Genomic DNA, 26319 nt, shown 5'->3' with positions numbered 1-26319 from the left:
TTCTATTTTTTATAAAAAAAACTATTATAGCTGAAGACTTGAAATTTTACAGGATAATATCAAACCTTTCAATACACGTCTCATTAAAAATTCAAGAGATTTGAACCAGTAGATGCACTAATATTGTCAAAAACGTTGAAAAAACTGGTCCCCTCCCATAGAGGCCCATGTTAAAACCAGACGGGTTTGAAAGTTTAGACCGAACCTATGTGACGCGCCGTATTCGCGAGTTAACATGTAAAAAAAATCGTTTGGACGGGCTTCTAAAGCGCGTGCAGCCAGCGTGCGTGATCAAGTGGGCTATGCTCCGAGCTAAGACCATTAACAACCCCCAGGACTCGCAACGCAATAAGATCCTCGTATTGAAATTTCCGTCTCTAGGAGTTACGGCTGTTTTCGCGACAAGGGTGGCACCAAGCGGCAACGCATAGAAACTTATATGGTGTACAGAACTTCCGGTTCCGGATATCGCTTAAAAAAAGAAATAAGATCGTCTTCTAAATTCGGAGTCCGAGGCCGCAACGGTACAATTATGATAGAATAGCAAAATAATATATTGCTAAATTAGCTTGATATCTGCAATATGTACACGTTAACATTTTCATTCTCATCTTCTTCGTCGTGATCCGCCATTTTTAAATAGCAAAGAGACGAACCTGTAAACCGGAAATTCGGTGCCCCCTAAAAGTTTCCTCAATATACCGCAAGGGTTGCTAGGATCGCGCGTAACAGAAAACCACGAAAAGTAGAAAGCTTGCGTTGGGAGTCCCGGGGGTTGTTAATGGTCTTAGCTCCGAGTAGACACATTTTGAAATTTGGACTTGACACATTCTGATCAAAACCACCAACTGATTCGCAGACGGAGTTAATGAACAAGAAAGCGAATATGAAAGAGCCCGACTATAACGTTCGAAACGTAAACTTTATGAATATCATTTTACAAATGCTCGACAAAAAACCGGAACTAATGAGCGATAAACAACTTCGAGACGAATGCTTGACTATCGTTGGAGCGGTAATAACAAGAAGACATACACTATAAAAAGGCATAAATAACGTCCGGTGTGACAATCCCCCATCATGGGTGGGGTGGGAGTGGAAAGTTGTTGTTAATTAGATTAGAACGTACTTTCTCCAATAGTAAAATGTACTACCCCAATGGGAGGCTTTTTGAAAACGTACTTTTCCCCCTTTGGGAGGTATTGAAATTTCCTTCCCCCTCCACGAAAGGCTTTTGGCGCCATCAGGGAGTAAGGAACGTTAGAGGGAGTTTTGATCTAATGCTAAAAAAACCGTCATACAGTGGCAAATGGTAAAGAAAGTGGGGGGTAGGAATTTTTATCTCCGTTCCTCAATTTTTGATAACGCGCAGGCGCGAGTGACGTCGTTTACTACCGCCAGCAGAGAGAATTTAAAAATTATCTCTGCAGCCAGCGCCAGCTTCCGCTTCCACCATCGACTGCTGCGGCTGCTGCCCCACTCACTCTGTTCGACTCGCCGTCGAGATAACCGGGAAGCCCGGAAGGCGAATTTGCGGTATCGTTCGGTAGGCGTTATAAAATATCCAACGTTTTAAAGCTCAAGTTTCGAAATTTTTTGAGACATTTACCAAGTCTTCAACTAAATATTATAACATTTTCTTTAAATTTCAACATAAATATATCTCTGAGAATAAAATTAGAGACACGAAAACTACACTAAGCATTGGTTAGATATCATCGGCTGAGGCCGAGCGGCGCATCTCGAGCCGCCGGCGGCCGGGCTTGCCGTAACGGCGAGAACAGAAAAATACCTCGTTAAAAAACAGATGCACGACGGTTTTTAAATTTGACGCATGCGCGCGGACACCGCGTTGAGTCCCCGAGTCAGCGCCAGAGAGAGACGATTTTAGCCACGAATCTAACGAACGCGCCTATTCACTTTAATACTCCCTCTAACGTTCCTTACTCCCTGCCCGCGGCGTCGCTCGCGTGTAATAAGAACTTCCATCAAAATGAGATAAAGAATGGGTAGATTTTACTGATTCGACTAATATTTTTGTAGCACCCTAGGAGCGAGGGCACTCAGCGTTGCCCGTCAGACCGTCGGGACATTTTTTATTACTTTTCACGCGGACATTATTCCATAAAGAAGGGCTTTTAAGTTTTTGGCCGCCATTTAAAAAGATGGCAACAAATCGAACCTAAAAGACCATTCATCCCGTCCGTAGGTTAAAGGAAACCAGTGTACTAAATATTTGTGAAATCGGTGGAAACGCGCGGTCTTTGTTGCATAGTGAAGATGTTTTACATTTCTGGGCGCCATTTTTTAAGATGGCGGCGGATTGGAAAAGTATTTCTTAGTACGCGCCTACTACTCATGGGTAACGTTCCTGCAAATTTTCAGCCTTCTAGGGCAAGCGGTTTGGGCTGGGCGTTGATTATCAGTCAGTCAGTCAGGACTTTGATTTATATAGATATAGATTATTTAAGTCCAGCTAATAGCGCTCTCAGGTGAGAGAATTTGGCAACTTAAGTTGGCAAATGGAAAATAAAAATCGGCGCCGCGCACAGGCCTTGATTAACGTAGGCAACGGTTTCATAAAGTATTTAGTAGAGGTGTGCGGGTTATGATTATTCAATTTTGAATCGGGTTCGGGTAATCAAAAATATTATTCTCGGGTATCGGGGCGGGTACCCGAATTTGTCTCGGGTATTAGGGTAATTAGGCTTAGCCCAAAAATGGTTGTCGGGTAACAGTCGGGTATTAAAAGTTAGGATGAATAGTTATGGCAGGGAGTAAGGAACGTTAGAGGGAGTATTAAAGTGAATAGGCGCGTTCATTAGATTCGTGGCTAAAATCGTCTCTCTCTGGCGCTGACTCGGGGACTCAACGCGGTGTCCGCGCGCATGCGTCAAATTTAAAAACCGTCGTGCATCTGTTTTTTAACGAGGTATTTTTCTGTTCTCGCCGTTACGGCAAGCCCGGCCGCCGGCGGCTCGAGATGCGCCGCTCGGCCTCAGCCGATGATATCTAACCAAGGCTTAGTGTAGTTTTCGTGTCTAATTTTATTCTCAGAGCTATATTTATGTTGAAATTTAAAGAAAATGTTATAATATTTAGTTGAAGACTTGGTAAATGTCTCAAAAAATTTCGAAACTTGAGCTTTAAAACGTTGAATATTTTATAACGCCTACCGAACGATACCGCAAATTCGCCTTCCGGGCTTCCCGGTTATCTCGACGGCGAGTCGAACAGAGTGAGTGGGGCAGCAGCCGCAGCAGTCGATGGTGGAAGCGGAAGCTGGCGCTGGCTGCAGAGATAATTTTTAAATTCTCTCTGCTGGCGGTAGTAAACGACGTCACTCGCGCCTGCGCGTTATCAAAAATTGAGGAACGGAGATAAAAATTCCTACCCCCCACTTTCTTTACCATTTGCCACTGTATGACGGTTTTTTTAGCATTAGATCAAAACTCCCTCTAACGTTCCTTACTCCCTGGCGCCATCTTGCGGCAGAATTTTCGTCCCATAGACGCTAATGTTAAAAAATGGAATTTGAAAATGTACTTTCAAACATCAAATTGTATTTTTCCTACTGAAGACTTTAAAATGTACTAAAAAAGTACAACGGAGGCGAGACTTAATATTTTATCTTACTCACCATCTATCTCTTTTACCTTTTCGTTAAGCCTTGGTTTGGTTTTTGGAACTCACGAAATGATAAGTATTCGATTTAGAAATAATTGTAGAACTATTTTCACGTAGAGACACATATTCAAAATCCATTATAGTTAAATTCGAAATCTTTAACTAACTTGTTAATGGCAATTAAAAACAACTGTCGTACTTTTTAAGCACCTAGGGCAGCCTCCATTTTTTGTTTACTTTGCTTGAGTTTTTTTCCCTAGTCGGAATACGTCATTCGCGTCTGTATGACCAAGAAGTGATATCTAGTTACTAGGGAGAAGATATAAATTCGCCACATTTGAGGCTTTATCTCCAGTCCAAACGTAGGTCCGGAGTTAATCCCCGCCTCTAAATTACAACCAGCATCTCATTGGTTCTTGAAAACTCCCGTCAGCGCGACGCGGATGACGAAAATTACGTATTTTCCGACTGAGGAGAGGCGAAATAGCCCGGCCTGTTTTTACGTACTCCTTGTATTTTGAAAGGGAGACTGGGACTATGGCGCGCGAATGCTTAGGCATATTAAACCTTCTCCCCAGTAAACTAGATATCCCTTCTTGGTATGACCTATCCCCACGGGATCCAATGGGAAAAGCGCAGAGCAATGACGGACATGAAAAGGGTGGGGCTTACTTGTTCACTGACACCGGCGTAAGAGTAGAAGTGTAAAATCTCGCGACTTATGCCTTCTTATAGTATATCCCTTGTTGGCAATAAACAACAAAGTGAGCTCAGGGATAGATTTAATTTTAGAAGTAGGAATGGAGAACGGTTAGTATTTACTTCAGTCCAACTCATAGCCCAGTATAGAGCCCCTCCCTCCAAAACGTAAGGAAAAGTTTAAATTATCTTATTGGCTCAGTTTTAAACTACGTTTCGATGACGTTGCTGACGGGACGGCGAAAAATACGTAATTCCTTTTTACCTCTGTCGCTATGACTCGCCTCTTCTTTCATATGTGTTCCGGGGAAGGGGGTCCGGGACCAAGGTTCGTAAAGAGAAAGCACTATATAGGTTGCCTCAATCCGCGCATTTCGCCTTCGATATTTCCCGTAATTTCATTGGCTAATAAAACGACTCTCTCACTGACGTCGTACGTGGAGATCTGCAGACGACGTAATGGTTTTCACGCCATAGTTCATCTGTATTTCTTTCGAATGGGGTTTTTCTTTCCCCGGCGCTTTCGAAATTGGAACCACGACTTTAGGCAAAGGTTAGTAATAATTATAAATACAGATTACAGATGACATGATATGAATAAGCCTGCTCTGATAGAAGTTTCTATTTGTTATGACCAAGGCTTACAATAGAATTTCTATCCAGAATCGCGATTTATGCTTATTTCCCATGTTTCTTGCTAGTTGATATTGTAACTTAAATAAGGAACTTCTTTTTAGGACAGAAAATCATTTAACATGCCTTATGGTGGAGTAACGTGTGCCGTTACTGGATGTGACAATAAATTTCGAGTAACTTCTAAATCTGATGGCAAGAAACAAATTAGTTACTTCACATTTCCAAAGGACCAAAAAGTTAGAAGAATATGGACACGTAAATGTGATAATCCAACGGTTAATACTACATACGGACGAATATGTTCTGAACATTTCCAAAATAACGATTTTGAAAGAGATCTTAAATCGGAATTGTTGGGAATTAAAACCAAAAAAAGGTTAATTCCAGGTGCTGTTCCTTCTTTGAAGCTACCGTTTCAAGATTCAGTTTGTGTAAAACGTTCAGAAGAGAGAGAATCAAGAGTTAGATGTAGAGAACGAAAAAAAATTGTTACCGAATTATTGGGAAGTTCAAAGTCGTTAGACTCTGGTGTAAACTGTGATATTTCTACTGAGTCAAATGTTGATAGCAATGCTGTTAATGAGAATGTCCTACAAATGAGATCTGTGATAAATCTGATAATTTACCTCAAACTAGTACTAAAGATGCTTTACAACGAAATTTATTCAAGGCAGTAAAGAATGACAATGAAAATATTACTAATGCTGAAGAAATTTTGAATTTCGGAGAAGAAGAGAGTCAGATAATCAGTCCGTCGGAGAACATTCCTACTCAAAAGCATCACGAAGTTGCGTGTTCTCGTTGTTCAAGAAATGATTGCAATTGTGATGCGGTTGAAAACTTAAGGAAAAGTAATATATTTTTTAAAAACTTTGCGCGTTCTGAAAAAGAAAGGAAAACGTTAGCCAAACATTTAAACATAGCCAAACATAGAATTTTAAAAAAGCAGAGGAAAAATCAGCTTCAAGCCTACGAAATCGCTTCCCAAAGATGTGCTATTCGAAGATTAAACAATGAAGTAAAACGTCTAAAGAAGAAACTTAAAGAGAGTGATGCGTATAAAAACAAGTACATGGGTTCATTAAAGCAAATTTTCACACCATGCCAAATTAAAATGCTACTAAGTAAGAAGAAAGTGAACTGGGACCGTGAAGATATAGCGAACGCTTTCACGCTACGGTACCTGAGTAAAAGAGCTTATGTTTATTTGAGAGAAAAGCGAAAAATTCCATTGCCTGGCATTTCAACTCTCCAACGTTATGCTTCTCAAATAGACCTTAGAAAAGGTTTGATCACCGATGTATTGTCGCTAATGAAATCAATAGGTCAGACTCTCTCCGACACAGAAAAATTAACCGTCCTAACATTTGATGAAGTCAATGTGAAATCCTTTTACGAATATGATGTGAAAAATGATCAGATTGTTGGGAAGCACAAATATTTACAAGTGATAATGGCTAGAGGCTTATTTTCAAATTGGAAACAACCAATATACTTGCAGTTTGACCAAAAAATGACAAAGAATATTTTGTCAAGCGCAATTGTGGAGTTACACAAAGCTGGATTTACTGTTCTGGCTTGCGTTAATGATATGGGAGGAGGCAATATGGGACTTTGGCGAGAACTGGGTATAACCATAAATAAAACCTGGTTTCACAATCCAGCTCTTCCAGATGAGATAATCTACTGTCTTGCAGATGTTCCACATGCTCTGAAACTAGTCAGAAATTGGTTTTTGGATACGGGGTTTGATTTTGACGGAACCACTATTAAAAAAGATCTTGTTGTAGCCATGTTTAAGCATGACAGGGCCGAATTGAAGACGTGTCACAAGTTAACGAAACTGCACCTTGAGTGTGTTAAAACACAACGGCAAAACGTGCGGCTCGCTGCGGAGTTATTATCACGTACTGTAGCTGTGGCCATTAAACGCATGCCTCCATCTTTAGAGGAAGATGAAGAATCTCGAATGGCAACAGTGGATTTCATTGAAACCGTAGGTAGTTGGTTTGATGTTATGAATAGCTATAACCAAAATGATGGCACCAAAAGTGGATATGGAGTGGATTTGAAAGAGCAATCAGCCGCTTTGGACAAAATGACCAAGCTCATGCTGTCAATTAGATGTTTTGGTAAAAAAGGTGTGCCCTTAAAATGCTTACAACTTTTCCAAAAAGGCATAATCATAGGCAATAAATCGGTTCAGTCTCTCTTTTATGACGTAAAACGAAAATACAATATTAATTATATATTAACGCACCGCTTAAATCAGGACTGTTTAGAAAATTTCTTTTCTCAATTGCGGACACGTGGTGGTCTTGACGACCACCCAACACCACTAAACGCTTTAGCACGGGTTAAAATGATTATTTTGGGTAAGAACCCAGGAATTCTCCAAAAAAACTGCAATACAGAGTCAAAGGCCAACGATGAGTATTTTGTTACAAAACTATTTTCTCAAGCAGACCTAAAATTCGACGATGCCCAAGAGGTTAGCTGTATGTTAAATGATGAAATTGAACATCCAACCAGCTCTATTAGTACATATGAAAGCCCATTAAAGTCAACTACCCGTCACAATTTAAATATAACCACCAATTTGAATTCGCCGGTACGTTTTTTTCCACCAACAACCAGTACACCAAAATCATGCACGACTCAGCTTTCACTAAGAAAGTCACCACCCAAAATCAACCAAGAAAACCAAGAAATGGAGGTTGATAAATCGCTATATGATTTCAATCAACATGAAGAAGGGGGTCTTGAATATTTAGCGGGTTGGGTCGGAAAGAAATTTATTTCTAAATACCCTAACTTAAATTTAGTGTCAAAATGCAGAAGCAGACTTGAGCATGATTACGGAGTTCCATCGTGGGTCTCTCAACTGTCGTATGGTGGAATAATTGTACCAGAGAGAAGGGAGACATTAGAGCCTGCTTTGGTAACGAGAGTCCGACCAACCTCAAGAAAACCGCGAAAACTTTGCGCAAGTACACAGCTTTTAACCAATTTACTGCAAATATAGTTCTTTAAGTTCTCCGAGTCCGCGGTATCAGGCGGCCTATTTGTCTGCTAGATTTTCATTCTCCAAAGGCTTAGGGCTGTCGATGTTTCGTTCTTGTGTAATTATAACCTCAAGTATGTATTTTATTGAAACTAATTTGTATTTTTTAATATTAATTCAGAATAATTAGTTTTCATCTATTTATTACCTTCAAATTATCTGATTTTGGTATGTTCTCAATTCCCGTGCATCTAAATTAATTGCACAGCTTGATTTCGTTTATCAACATGAAATTCGGCCATTTTTATCTCCTTCAATGTAAAGTTGTAAACAAAACTACTTTTTATTCGTCAACCGAGACGTCACCTTCTTATGTGACGTCACAGCTAAGACAGAAGTTAGATAGCCAATCAGCGAAGGGTAGTTGATTTGAGGTTGGTAAGACTGTTGTTACGAGTGTAAAGCATTATGGAGATATAAAGTGTGTCCCTTCTCTCTTATTCCCTTCTGGTACCATCGACTGAATTCGTAAATGATGTTAAACGTTTTGAAACCATTTTTCTCAACCATCATTATAATAATAATACTAATCTACAACCTACACTGTCAAATGAAGTTGGAATCGTCCGCAATGTTACTGATAAGATTTGTCTAGTATTCACATTATACCCTAGGGATCTTGTTCATACATTTGTAAAAATGCGCACTTTCATAAGAATGAAATTTTTAAATCAGCTAGTCATTGAGCCAAATCAAGATAAAAAAACAGCTAAAAAAACATTAAAATTTGTTACCTAAGAAAAACAAAGATACCTGATTTTTTGAAAATAAATTATTCTCGTTGTGATATATTCAAATGATACCTGATTTTTTGAAAATAAATTTTTCTCGTTGTGATAAATTCAAATGATACCTGATTTTTTTGAAAATAAATTTTTCTCGTTGTGATAAATTCAAATGATACCTGATTTTTTTGAAAATAAATTTATCTCGTTGTGATAAATTCAAATGATACCTGATTTTTTTGAAAATAAAAGTATTAAATAATTCCTATTTAATATGCTTCCATATTGAAATCAAATATATATTAGTAATTAAAAAAAACCAATTAAAAACAATCTAAATTCCGAAGGTAAAAGATTCCCGCTGTAACTTTTGAATAATATCTCAACTTGTGACGTCACACGTTTTATAAAGCAGACGACGCTTCAAGCCATCCCAAAACTTTTCTCAAACCATAGAGGGATCGAGACCCCCTTGGTCCGGGACTATGACGTGCGCTTAGATTACTCTGTTCTCCATTCCTACTTCTAAAATTAAATCTATCCCTGGTGAGCTTTAAATGACGAAAGTTTATAAAATTACTTTCGCAGGGTTTGGATAGCACTTCCGTCACTACAACGGTTACACTGTACATGCTCGGTCTTTATCCGGAGATTCAAGATAAGGTCTACCTAGAATTGTCTTCCATCTGTGGAACGGACATCGAAAGAGACATTGAATACACGGATTTAAAACACTTGACCTACCTGGAAAATGTCATAAAGGTTAATTTTGACCCTTAAATACGAACTAGAAATTTTATAATTTTAAGTAAAACAAGACTATGCGCAGGAATCGCTAAGACTGTGTCCTCCAGCTCCAGTGATTGGTCGCCAACTCACAGAAGATTTACAAAAAGGTTCGTTTTCCGCTTATTTCTGGTAATTACTCCGTTTGCAAGTGCGCTTTGGAACTTCTCCTTTCTTCCATCTGAGATTTTGATATTGATTATAATCAGGGATAGATATAATTTTAGAAGTAGGAATGGAGAATTTTAGAAGTAGGAATGGCGAACAGAGTAATCTGGGCGCGCTTCAAAGTCCCGGACCCCTTTCCCCAGGACCGGTGGGGGGTTATGAAAGAAGAGGCGGGTCATAACGACAGAGGTAAAAAGGAATTACGTATTTTTCGTCGTCCCCGTCAACAACGTCATCAAAACGCAGTTTAAGTCAGCCAATAAGATAATTTAAAATTTTTGTTACGTGTTGGAGGGAGGGACTCCTTACTGGGCTATAAGTCGGACTGAAGTAAATACTAACCGTTCTCCATTCCTACTTCTAAAATTAAATCTATCCCTGTTATAATTTTTCTTTCAATTTTAAACGTATATAAATAAACGTTAGGGAGATTTAAGATGGCGACATTTTCATTGGAAAACCTTTATTCCAATATTCGTTTAGAAGTTTCAAATTACGACTAAAATCCACAATCGTTAAGTAGTGGAGGCAGTAAGCCTTTTCAAAAAGTCCCCTATACAAAATATGTAGCCGGGGGAAAAGCAGAGATGGAAGACATTTTTCCCTCCCTAATTTCTGCGCGCGCACCTGTGAAACGTCATTTTTAAAATCGCCTATTCTCTAAATTTTATCGTCTAAAGGGTTGGTGTCAACCTTGTGTGTTCAATGAGAGCGCGATATATAAATTGGTGATTAGTCATAGGTGTCTCGCGAATTCCCCTCGTTCTAATTAAAAACAAGGTGGTTAAAGGGTATGGAAATTTACATTTTCATATCATATTTTACCACGAAAGTGGTATTATGTTACACCTCTACTTTCAAAATATCAAGTTGAAGCAAATCCATTGAAAAATCACGTAACCTCAGTTTCGATATATCAATAATTTTGTCTTGTCGAACTTGTTCGCCCGTTTTATCATGGCATCACTATGACGTGAGGAGAAAAAAGCGCGGGAATGCTCCTATAGGCGTCTCGAGCTTCTCGCCAGTCTAAACTCTGGGTCTGATAGCGGAGAGAGTGGCAACATCTCGCGTGAAAAATATATCTGTGACGTCGGCCTACGGGAAACGTTTCAGCCTTCATAAAAAGAGGATTTCAAATAATTTCATATAAAGCATTTTCAAATGCATATTGCCAAATAACCGGAAATAGGAGAATTAAAAGCTTGATATTTTTGAATTCACAAAAATTAATTCTATCTTTTGATAAATAAATCAGAGGTTTTTCAAACGAAGCTTCTCATTCCCTTTAAAGCATAGCGCGGCTCCTGTGAATCCCCTACAAGTTGACTTTCCTTATACGTATATGTATAAATCCCGCCCACTAGCCTTTGCCAAGCCAAACCCGGAGCTCAGGAGGAAAGTCCCCTTGTATGGGATCCACAGGAGCCGCGCTATGCTTTAAGTTAAAATTTAATCTTTTTTAATTATCACGGCAGTGATAACTTAGTAAAAGGGTTAAGCTGGTCGATAAGTTATCGCGTGCTTTATAACTAAAGATGGTAAACTTTTAATTTCACCACCTTGTTGTTTCATTAGCACTAGGGGAATCGCGAGACAGACGCCGATTTTCGTTCAAGGTTTGATGACACCTATTAATAATAGCCTATTTATATATCACGCTCTCATTGAACACACAAGGTTGACACCTACACTTTAGAAGATAGTTATCACTTGCGATAACTCGGTTAAAAAGTTAGAGAATTGACCTCAGTACTGAGTTTTCGATAAATATTATATTAATTTCAGCATTATTATAAAATGATTGCATCTTATATTTCTAGGCGAAAAAATTATTAAAAAGGGGGTAGAGTGCGCCATCTTGATACAAGGTGTTCATCACGACCCCAGACATTACCCCAATCCAGAAGTATTCGATCCCGACAGATTCAACTCGGAGAACAGGAAAGGAAGACATCCATTTTGCTACATCCCATTTGGGGCCGGTGCCCGCAATTGCATAGGTTCGTCAACACCTTTCCTCGAGGGGTCCGACATTTACACTAAATCCCGTACGCTTCTCGTGAAATCTTTCACACAAAATCCCGAAATCAAAGAGGAAATTCCGAAATCGTTGGCAAAATCGTGAAATCAAGAAGAAATCACGAAATCTCTGGCGAAATCCACTAAGAAATCACGAAATCTTTGGCAAAATCGTGAAATCAAGAAGAAATCACGAAATCTCTGGCGAAATCCACTAAGAAATCACGAAATCTTTGGCAAAATCGTGAAATCAAGAAGAAATCACGAAATCTCTGGCGAAATCCACTAAGAAATCACGAAATCTTTGGCAAAATCGTGAAATCAAGAAGAAATCACGAAATCTCTGGCGAAATCCACTAAGAAATCACGAAATCTTTGGCAAAATCGTGAAATCAAGAAGAAATTACGAAAACTTTGGCAAAATCGTGAAATCCACGAAGAAATCAGGAGATCAAAGAAGAAAATTTTGGTAAAATCCCAAAATCAAAGAGGAAATCTTTGGCGAAATCCCAAAATCAAAGAAGAAATCAAGAAATGTTTGGCAAAATCGCGAAATCAAAGAAAAAATCCCGAATTGTTTGGCAAAATCGCGAAATAAATGAAGAAATCACGAAATCTTTGGTGAAATCGCGAAATCTTTCACGCAAAATCCCGAAATCTTGGAAGAAATTACGAAATCAAAGAGGAAATTCGGAAATCGTTATCAAAATTGTGAAATCAAGAAGAAATCACGAAATCTTTAGCGAAATCGCCAATTCCACGAAGAAATCAGGAGATCAAAGAATAAATTTTTGCCAAAATCCCTAAATCAAAGAGGAAATCTTTGGTGAAATCACAAAATCAAAGAAGAAATCTTTGGCAAAATCCCAAAATCAAAGAGGAAATCGCGAAATTAAAGAAATCCTGAAATTTTTGGCAAAATCGTGAAATCTTTCTCGAAATTACGAAATCTTTGGCGAAATCACGAAATCCCGTACGCATTTTTTGGGAATGTCGGACCCCTCACGATTCCTTCTATAGTTAATAACTTCATTTAATTTCAATTATTTTTCAGGGCAAGCATTCGCGATGACTGAATTGAAATTAATTCTAGCGAACGTTCTTCGCCATTTCCGAATCACTTCCCAATTACCGAGAGACAAAATAGTTCCTAATATGTTTATTTTCATAAAAATTCATAAAATGCCTCTACATTTCGAGCCCAGAATTCAGAAGAAATGAAAATACATGCATTGCATTTTCATTGTTACAATTTATTTATTACAAACAAATGATGAAGTAAAGGACCAACACTTTTGTATGTTAATTTTAAATCAAAGAGTAGTTTTTGTTTTTGAATTAATTTTAGTTAATTATAAATTTGAAACCAAATTATAAATGGAAAGACATGAGGCGCCATTGCATTGCGGATTTTTTTTTAAATTGTGACGTTATTCGCAATTTAGCGTTTCATTCGTCAACTTCGCTTCGCGGTCACGTGATGCCGCTATTGCTACATTATTGGTAGCGAAAGGTAAAAAATACACGCCCCATAGTATAAGATTTGAGATGATTTCTTCAGCTTTCATGTCGCTGCATGGAAAATATGCTAAGACGTGTTTGGAGTTTGTTGTAACTCCTCGACCGTAACACGAGTCGCTAATGGTGGGTCTGAGCAATTTTCGCCAGTTTCTTGAGCCTTTAAATTCCCTCCAACGTCGTCGTTTAGGTGGCAAAAACCAACTACCTCTCCAGTACTTGCATTGTAAACCAAATTATCTTTGATCTTCGTTTCGTCTTCCATGATAGGGAAATGTCGTTGATGTTCACAAACTGATTCTAAATCTATTTCATTCTTCATTTCAACTATCTCTTCCATGGTAAATCCGCTCTTTGCGGAAAACGTCGTCATGTAATTTTTGAGTGTGTGTGGTGATGGTAGAGGGATAACGTTTCTAAACGCGTCATAGGCTGCCACTGACTTAGCTCTTACAAAACAACACCACTGAATAATAGACTTATGCCATTTTTGCGGTCTCTTCATTTTGTTCTTTAGTAGTTGAAATTGTTGCTTCATCATAAGACGATAAAAGTTTTCTGTGGTACAGAATGGGTTTTCCTCTACAATTTCTCCAAATATTTCCTCACCTATCGCTTGTCGTTGCGACTCAAATAACCGTTTACATTTTTTCCTAAGTCGATTTACTGCGGTTTTCAACAGTTTATTCTCTTTTCTGGATTGTCGTAGCAGATTTAACTGCTCATCTCCAGACAAGTACCTCAAGTTTCCCTTCTTTTTGTTTTGAATTACTCTGCCCTGGTTTTCAATTACTCTGCCCTGGTTTTTAATTACTCTGCCCTGATTTTTAATTACTCTTCCCAAATACTTCCTTAGTATCGAACATTTATGGCATTTGTTTGCAATTTCCCTGTCATTGAAAATACTCACGCAATCGTTTGAATGAATAGCGTTAGTTACGTTATTAAAATAATATGATTTCGTTTCTACGTCGTCACATCTACCCAATTCTAAAAAACTATTCTCCCGATTCCCTAAACACGTCTGAAACGTGTCCAAGTACGATAGAAAGTCAAGTAATTCATTCAATGTTTTCACATTGCTTTTGAACTGTTCGGATTTGAATATTTCATGATCACTATTAAGCGGCTTTCCAAAAATATTTATCGACACTTGGAAATGATCATTTATATCAACGCACTGGAAACCTATTTCTCGAATATTTCTGGTAGAGTAAAAGTGGACCGTACTCAACCCATAGGGGCTTTTTGTAACCATCCAGTTGACTATCTGGTCCGTGTTGTTAATTTGAAATTCTGAAAACATCGCGAAGACATCGTGTAAATTAGAAAAGGTGTGTCTATCTTCCAGGATTTGAGTTTGATTTCCGGTTGCTAGGTATGATGTTGAAATAAGCCCAGTAGGCGAAAGATTCATGACGTTTGCATGAGAGACATCACTTCCGTCAGATTCCATAGTGGAAGTAGAGACGCAATCATTTGTAGTAGTAGATACTCGATCTAGTCTTGGATCCTTATTAATCAAACAGAAATAAGATAAAAGCCAATATATTTTAAATTAAGACAGATAACAGGGTTGCCACGGAATTTTCAGAACCAAATTCCCTGACTTTTCCAGGTTTTCCCTGACCCTTTTTCTGAGATTTTACCTGACCCTTTTTCCGAGGTTTTCCCTGACCCTTTTTCCGAGATTTTCCCTGACCCTTTTTCCGAGGTTTTCCCTGACCCTTTTTCCGAGATTTTCCCTGACCCTTTTTCCGAGATTTTCCCTGACCTTTTTCCGAGATTTTCCCTGACCCTTTTTCCGAGATTTTCCCTGACCCTTTTTCCGAGATTTTCCCTGACCCTTTTTCTGAGATTTTCCCTCACCCTTTTTCTGAGATTTTCCCTCACCCTTTTTCTGAGATTTTCCCTGACCCTTTTTCTGAGATTTTCCCTGACCTTTTTCTGAGATTTTCCCTCACCCTTTTTCTGAGATTTTCCCTGACCCTTTTTCTGAGATTTCCTCTGACCTTTTTCTGAGATTTTCCCTGACCTTTTCCTGAGATTTTCCCTGACCATTTTAGGCCGAAAGTGTAAATGTTTCCAGCACGCTTAAAGTGCTTATAATTAAATAAACTCTCTACATTAAGTTTTCCAAAGTATTTGTTGCACCAAAATGAATAAGAAACATTTTAACTATAAATAACAGCCTGAGAAATTTTTTAGAGAACATTTACTTTACAAAAACAATTCTAGACAGCATTTTTAAGGATTACTCAGAGTTTTCTGTGTTAAGAGAGGATGGGTGGAGAAACTTTCATTACTCTTTCAATAAAGACTTATCCCCAGAAATTTTACCCACTAAAATAGAATTCCAGGGTTCATACAGCTTTTGGATAACATTTTTCCCTGATTTTTCCAGGTTTTTCCCGTACATGGATCAAATGTTATCGAAAGAGGGGGGCAAATAGGACTGTAACATACTCAAAGGACATCCCCGTATCTCTAATATAACCAGAGTTATGAGCCTCCAAAATTTAGTGTAATGTTAGTCCTATGGAGGATATGTTCACGAACATTTTGCTCAATTACTCGGCCCCTGTTTGTCGTAGTCCTACGTTTTTAGTATGGTTGGATGGGGGGCAAATAGGACTATAACACACTAAAAGGACATCCCCATATCTCTAGTAGAACCAGAGTTATGAGCCTCCAAAATTTAGTGTAATGTTAATCCTATGGAGGGGCTATGCTTATGAACGTTTTGCTTAATTACTCGGCCCCTGTTTGTCGTAGTGCTAAGTTTTTAGTATGGTTGGATGGGGGGCAAATAGGACTATAACATACTCAAAGGACATTCTTGTATCTCTAATACAACCAGAGTTATGAGCCTCCAATGTTTAGTGCAATGTTAATCCTATGGAGGGTATGTTTATGGACATTTGGCTTAATTACTCGGCCCCTGTTTCACGCAAATTTGCCTGAATTTTATTAAAAATTCTAAATTTTCCCGAGTTTTCCCTGAGGTTTTTGTCAACTATTTATTTCCCTGATTTTTCCAGGTTTGGATGAACCCTGAAATTCCCTAACTTTTCGCCCCATTTTTATATTCCCTGACTTTTCCAGGTTTTCCAGGTACTGTGGCAACCCTGGATAAACATAACGCATGCCCAGCCTGATACCATGGATAAAGAATGCGCGTGCGGAAATTTGTATTCACGCTATAGGATAGGCAACTCCCTATCTCGAACGACAGCTTAATTGTTCTGTATATACTCTGTTACAACATCGGTTGTCAGCACGCGTAAAGCTAGGTCACTATGTAACCTAGCTTTGTGCGTGCTGACAAGAGACAAAAAACTTCAGGATCTTCAGGATTTAAAATCGTTTAAAATATCCTGAAGTTTTTGTCTCTTGACAGCACGCGCAAGGCTAGATTACTTAGAGACCTAGCTTTGCGCGTGCTGACAACCGATGCTGTAACAGAGTATATACAGAACAATTAAGCTGTCGTTCGAGATAGGGAGTTGCCTATCCTATAGAGTGAAAACAAATCTCCTCACGCGCATTCTTTATCCATGCTGATACTTACAATCATATACTTAATGGGGTCATACACCATGGGGTCCGGATATTCCGCCGTCGGACCTGAACCACCAACAAAATGTTCTGAACAAACATAACGACTACTCGTGATGTTATCAATTGTTAAAAAATCAGGCCTTCCACAAGCTTTTATCCACCGTAAACATTTCTCTCTTTTAGTTTTAGGCTTAGGAAATGGTGTGAAGAAAATTCCTTCCATATACTCGGCATGCGATGACCTTGAATCGTTTTTGCAGTCTTTGTAACAGCAATTTTTTGTTCGAGGCATTTTCGTAGACAATTTTTAATTATCCTAAATGTCTTTAAGTTTCTGTTGTTGTGGGCAACGTTTATAGTTTATAAAGCCTTCAAAGGCCTGAGGGAAGACGGAAGAGCGGACGCGTAGCAGACGAAATAAACTAAAGACTACAGGCTGGGAAATAAGGATATTTTTTAAACTAGTCCTTGGGACCAGTGACCGACCCAGGGTCCGAAATACCCTGAATCTAAACGTACCGGAAATTTTTGTTACTCCCCCCCCTATATTTGTCATTTTTCAGCGGATTTTATAGAGGTCATGTATTGGGCTTTTATAGCGCAGGCAGCTTGCTTGGTGATGCGCATGATCGTGTGGGCTATGATTCTACCAAATGGGTGCGGCTGGAACCAGCTTGGGAAATAATGCGGTGGCACAGGACAAATGACCAGTTTAAAAATTAAATCGGAGGAAGGTCAGTGGTCCACGGAACCACTAATCAATTTCAAGGGTAACCAGAGTTCAGATATTATCTCAACAATTTTAATTATCCACTTCTTGACTTTAGCAGACGACGTGCCCTGGTAGTCATGGACCAGTTAATTTATTGCGGGTCAGGGGGTCGCTGGACAAATGTCCAGTTTAATTAAAAATAATTATTTCCCACCCTGGCTGGAACATATTCGGGCATTTTCCAGCGTCCTTAAAGATTGTTTTACACAACAGTATCTTCAGGTTGGATCTCCTATTTTTATCACTCCATAGAAGCTTGATGGGAGCGCTGCGCCTCCTCGGGAGTCCTCCCTCGATATTCCGTGCAGGGTGGGAAATAAGGATATTTTTGAAACTGGCTATTGGGCCAGCGACCCTCCTCGCCTGGAATAAATAAACTGGTCCATGACTATTGACCAGGGCACGTCGTCTGCTAAACTAAAGAAGTGGGTAATTAAAATAGTTGACATAATGTCGGGACTCGAGCCGGGAGTGTGGCGCACTCCTGTAAGCCAAGCTTCTGGGCGGCAAAGTTTGAGGGAATAAGACAAATGTCGGCGATCCTACCCTATAGGTGCCAACTTCCCCGTGTCCAACGGAGGTAACTTGACCCCCACACCCGTCCGTCACCTCCCAAGTAAACCTCATTTCCTTCCCTGCTTATACACATACGACCTAGCGGCCCCCGTCAGTGCTGGGCCGCGTAGGGTCTCCCGCTCAATTCTTCCTGGTGCTCAAGACCTAACGGCTAAGGGCTAAGCACTAGTGTTAGTAGGTGGTAAAAAAAAAAAAAAAAAAAATTCTTACGGTTTGTTTACATCTTTCTGACGGTCTGACCTTTGACTTTTTGAGGGACATTTGCCAGTAATCCATTTAGTTCCTTTGATAATGATTTAAAAACTAAAGTAAAGAAGTATTTTATTTGATAAAACAAACAGCTTCTGAATCTGAAACAACATTTAAACGATTTAAAATGAATCGTGGAAGATCGGGAGAAGAAATATTTCGTCGAAAGGAGACTATATCAACATTAGTGAATCAAGTCATGTTTTTCATGCTGTGCGAAAGATGGTTTTGCCCGGAAGAGCGTTTAACTGGCCTTTATTCCTTACTTTTCTATAATGTATTCGGTTATTTAGTCTCTTACGCCTCAAAATTAATTAGTCTTCATAAATATTCACCTATCGTTAGAGTTTCCGAGCATACAAACATAAAACACTTGGCGTTAACCGCAACTAAAATTGTATTAGATTTCACTAAAGCCGTTACTTTCGCGATCACACTAGTCTTTATGCTTTTAGCATTTGGATTGGAACAAGGACTTGAACATTTCAATCCGACCTTCGGTTATATTTTATTTACGGCCATATACTTTACGTTAACGGAGAAAGCGTGCCAAGAAAAAGCCCCTATCGTTTTAAATTGGTTTCAATTGGATTTCTTTGAAAATTTGGAGACATTTTGGTGTCCATTTTTATTGAGACTCGTTTCGTCTTTGGCATCCGGAATTATGATCACGTTAGTCTGGTTTTTTACCGATGGAGGATGGATTTTGGTTTTTGCGGCTGGCTACGTTAATATTTTCCGTACGTTGAAGGAAATGGACAGATGCTGGAAAATCTTGTCGCGAGAAAGAGAGTGTTTGAGTAAATATCGTTTTGCCTCGCGTAAAGAACTAAAAGAAAGGGATGATGATTGCCCCGTTTGCTTGCAAACTATGAAATGCGCTCGCGTTACCCCTTGCAACCATTTTTTTCATGGCCCATGCCTTAGAAGGTGCCTTAAGGAAAAAATGTCTTGCCCCTTATGCAAACAAGAACTGTAATTACCAATTGGCCACAAAAACTTATTTTTCTCCATTTTTAACCCCTCCCCCCCCCCCCATTTCGACATTTTAGAATTAATTTTTAGTGAATTTAAATTGCCTATTCTATATTGTAAAGGTCTGCGTGTTGTGCTATTTTGACCAGGGTGGGAAATAAGGATTTTTTTTAAACTGGACACTGGGCCAGCAACCCCCCTAATAAACTGGTCCATGACCATTGACCAGGGCGTGTCGTCTGCTAAACTAAAGAAGTGGATAATTAAAATAGTTAAGATATTGTCTGGACTCTGGTTACCCTTGAATTTTATTAGCGGTCATGTGGACGTCTGACCCCCCTCCGATTTAATTTTTAAACTGGTCCAGCAATTTAAACGGGTCATTTGCCCTGTGCCACCGCCTTATTTCCCACGCTGATTTTGACTAGACCTTGGGTACGTTCAGTAACCCTCTTTGATGGCAGCGCTTACTAAGCGATGTCAGATTTTCGCTACTGTACGCTTTTTCGCGTTTCCGTTGATGTCATGGTGCTCAGCGCTTACCCATCAAAAAAACCATCTAATCGATTTGGTTTTTTTGATGGCGTGACATAGCGCTTGAGTGATGAACACTTGACAGACGAAAAGTTGGCGCGAGATTTTAAAAATTAAATTCCAATAATGATATTCCTACTGTAGTTTTATTAGTTATCTTTACAAAACTACTTCTACCATTCAAATGGACATAATTTTCTTAAACAATTTCATTATTTGCAAGCTCGTTAATAATTGAAAAGAGCCATTTGCGCTTCGTAACGTTTAGAGGGCCAGTACGACGTTTCCCCAACACCATTTTCTTAAATAGCGCTAACTTCAAAATGTCACTTTTCCGTTCAACAGCCTTTTACGTCACTATGACGTCTCGAGCCCATCAACCACACATCAAGAAAACAGCGATTTCCTTGGGATTTTCGTTACTGAACGTACCCATTATTTATTTAGGAACAGGGCTGGAAATAAGAAAATTTATTTATTTAAATAAGGTTGTGGAATTGCCTAACTTTGTTCGTAGATGGCGCTTTTCTCAGTTTTCAGAAAATTAGCCTATCCACCTTATTTCCAATATGTGTGCCGACACTGCCAAGGGTTATCGCGCGACTTTTAACTGAGAAATCTGGGCGCGTGAAAAACTTTCGACGCTCTATAGGATGTGCAACTCCCTATACTAAAAAATAGACAAGTCGATACTAGCGCCGCCTGGCTACCAGCGCTGGAAAGCCTTGCGCGAAAAATAAAAATTGCTGGACATAAGAAAAAAGAACACTATTTTGCTTCTAGCAGACGACGCCAAGAAAACAAATCGATGGTAGCGGTGGTTTTTTTTCTTATGTCTAGTATTTTTAACTGTTCCCGCGAGGGTTTCCAGCGCTGGTAGCCAGGCGGCGCTAGTATCGACTTGTCTACTTTTTAGTGTAGGGAGTTGCGCATCCTATAAAGTGTCGAATGTTTTTCACGCGCATATTTCGTCCATGATCTGGGTTTATATTATATAATTTGAACTCAAAACACGTACGACGTTTCATTTTGATCCAGATTTGACAGTTAATAAGCCTTGGCACACACAACCAATGAAATCACAGTTAGAAAGACCCCAGAATAGTTGATTGTATAAAAGAGGACAAGCTTGTAGAGAAAATGTAGCCCTCAAGTCATCTCGCTAGAGGGAATGAAATGAAAGCCGACCATTGCCCCAAAGCATAGCCCACTCGATCACGCTGGCTGCTCAAGCAAACAAGCGTGATCGAGTGGAATATACCAATGAGATAGAATATATATTTTAAACCTAGAGTCACAACGTGAAATCTCGAGATCGACGTTTCGCGATACACCTTTTGTCGAGCATGAATCTTTATCAAATACGGGTGGCGCCACCTATTAATCACTAGAAGAACTTTTTTATTACCGTCTGCTGCTATAATCTGCGTAACAAGCTGTCAAGATAGTTTTTTAAACGAGTTAAATAAAATACGCGAGTTAAATAATAAAACCTCTAGTCCTTTTTAATCTAATAAATAGATGAAATGAAAATCATAACGATGTTTCTGATTGCAAATAAGCGAGTAAAAGTTGTAATTAGTTCCGCTAGAGGCTCACAGATGGCGCTGTCATGTTTTGATAAACGTGCTTAATAAAAGCAATGTGTTTCGCGGAAATCCGATTTGAATTGTAACTCTATCTCATTGAATCTAAGTCCTGATGTGCAGCCAAGTCCCTATTATTTTAGCAGTGACACATGTAATTTTAGAAGTAGGAATGGAAAACGGTTAGTATTTACTTACGCAGTCGGATTTAATTTTGAAACTGGACCAGCAATTTTTAAACTGGTCATTTGCCCTGTGCCACTGCCTTATTTCCCACGCTGCTTACCAGCGTCGCGTCACTCTAATTATGAGGTTTTTGCAAATCTAATGAAGTTCTGGTTATCCAGGCTGCTCAAACTTAAATCATAGGCAACTAAACTGAAGTTAAATAGTTTTTTTTAATATATTTCAAATTTTAATTTCTTGTTGAGTACCTAAAATTCTCGAACAAAAAGTAAAATTACAATTAACTTTTACAAATAAATATATTTAATTAATATGGAGCTTCAATAATTATCGCTTCAGAATAATTTTAACAATGCTTAAGAGCATTTTTAATCGCTAGTCATTTGATAAGGCTTAACAATTTTTGTTATTGAAAACCAAAGGGAGTGGGTAAAGGAGTAGTAAATGTCAGAAAGACTCAGAACCCCGACTTAGCCAATCAGGCTCAATCCTTCATGACCTTTCAACCTTGGACTAAATAAAGCTTTACCGGGACTAGACACTCTTGCCTTGGTAAGGCAATCCGGTTTGAGTCACAAAAGCCATTGAAATAAGGGGGGGGGGAGAAAAGACTTCTTTCCCTCGTTTCCGGTAAAGTGGTTACACATCCGGTAGGTTTACACGACGCATGCGCGACTTTTCCACAAATCAGGAGCCTTCACGAGTTGGATTTGTAAACGAACCAACGGTTTGGGCATTTATCGAGACGACTGATTTGAAAGAAGCGGGCTGGGTAAACGGAATTTTAAGTTTTAATTTAAGAAATCCAGCTTATTCCCTATCGCCGGAAGTTAGGCTTATCTCGGGATTCGTGGAGGGGAGTAACTGGTAGAAATTCGTCTGTCGTCTGCTACAGTACATATTTTTGGCCTTTGTAGCAGACGACAGACGAGTTTCTTCCCGTTACTCCCCTTCACGAATCCCGAGATAAGCCTAACTTCCGGTGATTAGGGAATTAGGTGGATTAGGTAGGTAATGGCGGTTAAACACTGTATTTACCCAAAATGCAAAAGTGATTCTAGGTACTCTGACCCCACTAATGTGAATTAAAGGCGTTAAATTTATACCTTTCCCTAAGCCTTTGACCGCACGATGTATAACAAAATAATACACGTTCTATCTTGTTAATTTGTCCGCCAAGCTTTCATAAAGTCACGCTAGGCGCGCTGGCATCACCAATGGCTTTTGTGAGCCACGTTTTAACTTTTTATGGAGTGGCTTAGCGAAATTTCTATTATTAGTCCTAGCTTCAACTGGGCAAATTTTGCAGCCATTTTGGCTAATAGGGGAATAGCCATCTTAAGACACACTCCTCTGACCTATCCCTTTGAAAATAAAGAAAAACATATTGAAATATTGCGAGCCATCACTTCGTTTTGGCAGAATTGTACTTTAAACTATTTAAATTTTGATTTGTTAATCTACATTGTAATATACTTCAAATTGGAAACAAATTAAATATATATTTGTTAAACCTTAAATTACGTTTATTTATTGTTAGCGCAGTTAAAGTGTTAGTGACATAATTTTCGTCACCCACAAACTTAAAATGCGAAAAAAATCCTTGAAAAATCTAGTTTATTATGATATGTTTACTTTTCTATTTGGTTTCGTAGCAATTTATAAAATTGCAATCAAAGTATTGTGTTTGGAAAAGGCCTAGTTAAAATTTTGTTTCGTTTGATGACGTAGTAAGGAGAAATTTTCTCTCTAGATGTCGCTCACGTGACGCGCCTGTTAGTGTCTCCGCGTTAAGACTATTTTATTCAGATTCGCGCGGCATTAGTAGACTGGGGAGTCTCGGGCGCTCGCGCTTGGCTTTCCCGCGAGATGCCGTGAGTGACGTATCAAGGAGAAAAACCCGCCAAAACTCTTCTCCGCAAATTTGCTTTTTTTCGTTTTCCAAGGGGTTTTTCTGGATTTCCCTCATATTTAAATATTGATCAAGCATATTTTTGGAATCAGAAGAGTTTAAACTCTCAAAAAAGTAAGGGTTTCTTTAGATTCGAGATAATTTTAAAACCACGTCGCTATTCCTTTAAAGCATGGTTTTCACTTGACCGAAAAAAACCACTTTGCAGCTGGACGTCAAACGACAGATTTCTTTTTTATGTTGTCGCCCAGTGTTATAGCGTTTTCACTTAGCGTAGTTCCCGCAAATAATGGAACCAAGGCTTAACTGATAAACTAAACATTGCACCAATTGCGGCCCATCTATATTGTCTTTCTTTTTTGTAATTTTTGGGTCTAATATCATAAAGATTTGGACGGATCCCAACCTCTTCAATAAAACTTTCAGCATTGAACTTCGGCATTCTCAGGGATTTGCACTAGTAACTGACTTGAGTAGGAACGAAAGAAATAAAAACATTGCGAACCACGGACGGCCTCTTCCGAACACGCGTGGTCGAAAATGATGTAACGACTCAAGCTTATTGCTGATTGTCTCGCGCAGAGCGTTAACGTTGAACACGGCAAAAAACAAGATGGTCTAGCCCATAATTAAGCCACATCGTTTACGTACTCTCGCTATCCCTACTACAATAAATATACTTCTAGTGAAATATCCCCTAATATACCGGTCAGAGGGAATAATTTTTCAATGGCTGCTTGGCAAAGAGAATCAAATATCGCCAACGCCCGTTACCAAATTACTAATACTACTATTACCACTACTACTCAGGTAAAACTATTAGTCCCATCGATACCTTGTAGCTAAGAAGAAACTAAAAAAATTCCAAAGCGCGCTTCTAGAATTCTCGCCCGCTCGGACTTTCTTTTAAAATTCTTCTCGTTGTGAGGAGAAATACACGTAAATTTTAATAATAAACACCATTCTATATATAACGTCGGTATTTACTTGCTTTTGCTTCTTAAAAATCCCCCTCAATTTCTTTGAATTTTGAAATCGGGGATCGGGATGATTGATGGCGTGAAACAATTAAATGCAATGCTTAAACATACTATTATAATCTCCATCCTTTTAAAATACACGAACGAAAAATATCACCTCACCACAATTCTCTCGCATTCACTCTCCATAAAATAACCATTTCTTCGGTTAGCTCTGACATAACCATTTCTTTGGGTAACTCTGACCGCATTCCAAATCGCGAAAAACTACTACCACGACCACCACCACCACCGCCACTCCCACAGGCTCGCGGGACAAACTAATAGCCTCATCGTATATATACGATGTGGCTAAAAAATAATAATACTGAAGGGCCGATGGCAGCCCATAGAGCCCCATACTAAGCGACTAAACAACCAATGTTAAGCTTACTTCCCCCTTTTCAGCCCCAAAATGGAGGGGGGCTATGAAAAATGCTGAGTCAAATCCCGGAAAAAGCTAGCGCCATCTAGACAAAATAAGGATTTACTCCCATTTAACCCAAACCGTTTCTCCCAATTCCCATATCTCCCAATCCCATTTGACCCAACACTATGTCTTTTCCCCCAATTTCTTTTGTCCCAATTCAGCATAAAACATATGTTACTAAGTTCAAAGAGAATTTTTTTGTTTTATTAACAATGATATGTTTTACATATTCAGTAGGAGAATGTTTAGGAAAAGGTGGCAGCTAACTATTAGGAGAATATTTAGAAAAAGGTGGCAACTAATTAATAGGAGAATATTTTGGAAAAGGTGGCAACGAATTAAAGGAACCATTGTTTTGGAAAAGGTGGCAACGAATTAAAGGAACCATTGTTTTGGAAAAGGTGGCAACGAATTAAAGGCACCATTGTTTTGGAAAAGGTGGCAACGAATTAAAGGAACCATTGTTTTGGAAAAGGTGGCAGCTAACTATTAGGAAAATATTTTGGAAAAGGTGGCAGCTAATTAGTAGGAGAATTTATTTATTTATTGGAGGGATAGGGTTGCTAAGCCAAATTGACTTATGTGCAACCCCCCAAAAGCATTAAGGTACATCAAATGAACCGAAAAATATTAAATTCAGGCGTTGTTGAATGTTTTGGAAAAGGTGGCAGCTAATTAATGGGAGAATATTTAGGAAAAGGTGGCAACTAATTAATAGGAGAATATTTTGGAAAAGGTGGCAACTAATTATTAGGAGAATATTTTGGAAAAGGTGGCAACTAATTAATAGGAGAACATTTTGGAAAAGGTGGCAACTAATTAATAGAAGAATATTTTGGAAAAGGTGGCAACTAATTAATAGAAGAATATTTTGGAAAAGGTGGCAACTAATTAATAGAAGAATATTTTGGAAAAGGTGGCAACTAATTAATAGAAGAATATTTTGGAAAAGGTGGCAACTAATTAATAGAAGAATATTTTGGAAAAGGTGGCAACTAATTAATAGGAGAATATTTTGGAAAAGGTGGCAACTAATTAATAAAAGAATATTTTGGAAAAGGTGGCAACTAATTAATATGAGAATATTTTGGAAAAGGTGGCAACTAATGATTAGGAGAATATTTTGGAAAAGGTGGCAACTAATTAATAGGAGAATATTTTGGAAAAGGTGGCAAAGAATTATTGGAACCATTGTTTTGGAAAAGGTGGCAGCTAACTGTTAGGAGAATATTTTGGAAAAGGTAGCAGCTAATTAGTAGGAGAAACACGCCTAT

General features: G+C 38.7%; 3 protein-coding genes and 1 long non-coding RNA gene across 5 annotated transcripts; 3 read left to right on the top strand and 1 right to left on the bottom strand.

The window, feature by feature from the left end:
* The first annotated feature begins 864 nt into the window (after positions 1 to 864).
* On the top strand, positions 865 to 13043 carry LOC149661077 (cytochrome P450 4V2-like). Its single transcript, XM_089842475.1, has 5 exons — positions 865 to 1015; positions 9340 to 9513; positions 9581 to 9647; positions 11529 to 11708; positions 12782 to 13043. Exons 1-5 carry the CDS (start codon positions 869 to 871, stop codon positions 12946 to 12948), a joined length of 735 nt encoding a protein of 244 aa, XP_089698601.1. The 5' UTR covers positions 865 to 868; the 3' UTR covers positions 12949 to 13043.
* Positions 8332 to 8815, top strand: LOC149661078 (uncharacterized). The gene is made up of 2 exons (XR_016368778.1): positions 8332 to 8400; positions 8583 to 8815. It is a non-coding gene; the product is annotated as an uncharacterized LOC149661078 (long non-coding RNA).
* Positions 12872 to 17339, bottom strand: LOC149661076 (uncharacterized). Of its 2 annotated transcripts, none has more exons than XM_089842472.1 (2): positions 16817 to 17339; positions 12872 to 14758 (listed from the first exon to the last, which is right to left on the bottom strand). In XM_089842472.1, exons 1-2 carry the CDS (start codon positions 17096 to 17098, stop codon positions 13316 to 13318), a joined length of 1725 nt encoding a protein of 574 aa, XP_089698598.1. In that variant the 5' UTR covers positions 17099 to 17339; the 3' UTR covers positions 12872 to 13315. The 2 variants fall into 2 exon arrangements, with proteins under 2 accessions (XP_089698598.1, XP_089698599.1); XM_089842473.1 differs by lacking the exon at positions 16817 to 17339 and adding an exon at positions 15234 to 16531 and having other exon boundaries at positions 12872 to 15186.
* Positions 17340 to 17946: 607 nt separating this feature from the next.
* Positions 17947 to 23204, top strand: LOC149661075 (RING finger protein 145-like). Its single transcript, XM_089842474.1, has one exon. It carries the CDS (start codon positions 18531 to 18533, stop codon positions 19380 to 19382), a length of 852 nt encoding a protein of 283 aa, XP_089698600.1. The 5' UTR covers positions 17947 to 18530; the 3' UTR covers positions 19383 to 23204.
* The last annotated feature ends 3115 nt before the right edge of the window (positions 23205 to 26319 follow it).

The sequence above is a fragment of the Phalangium opilio genome, unplaced genomic scaffold (assembly GCF_054372755.1).
Source record: "Phalangium opilio isolate 3A_F unplaced genomic scaffold, DU_Popi_V2 ptg000070l_1, whole genome shotgun sequence".
NCBI classification, from domain to species: domain Eukaryota; kingdom Metazoa; phylum Arthropoda; class Arachnida; order Opiliones; family Phalangiidae; genus Phalangium; species Phalangium opilio.
The sequence above is the reverse complement of the archived record's forward strand: the minus strand, read 5'-3'. Positions and strand labels throughout refer to the sequence as shown.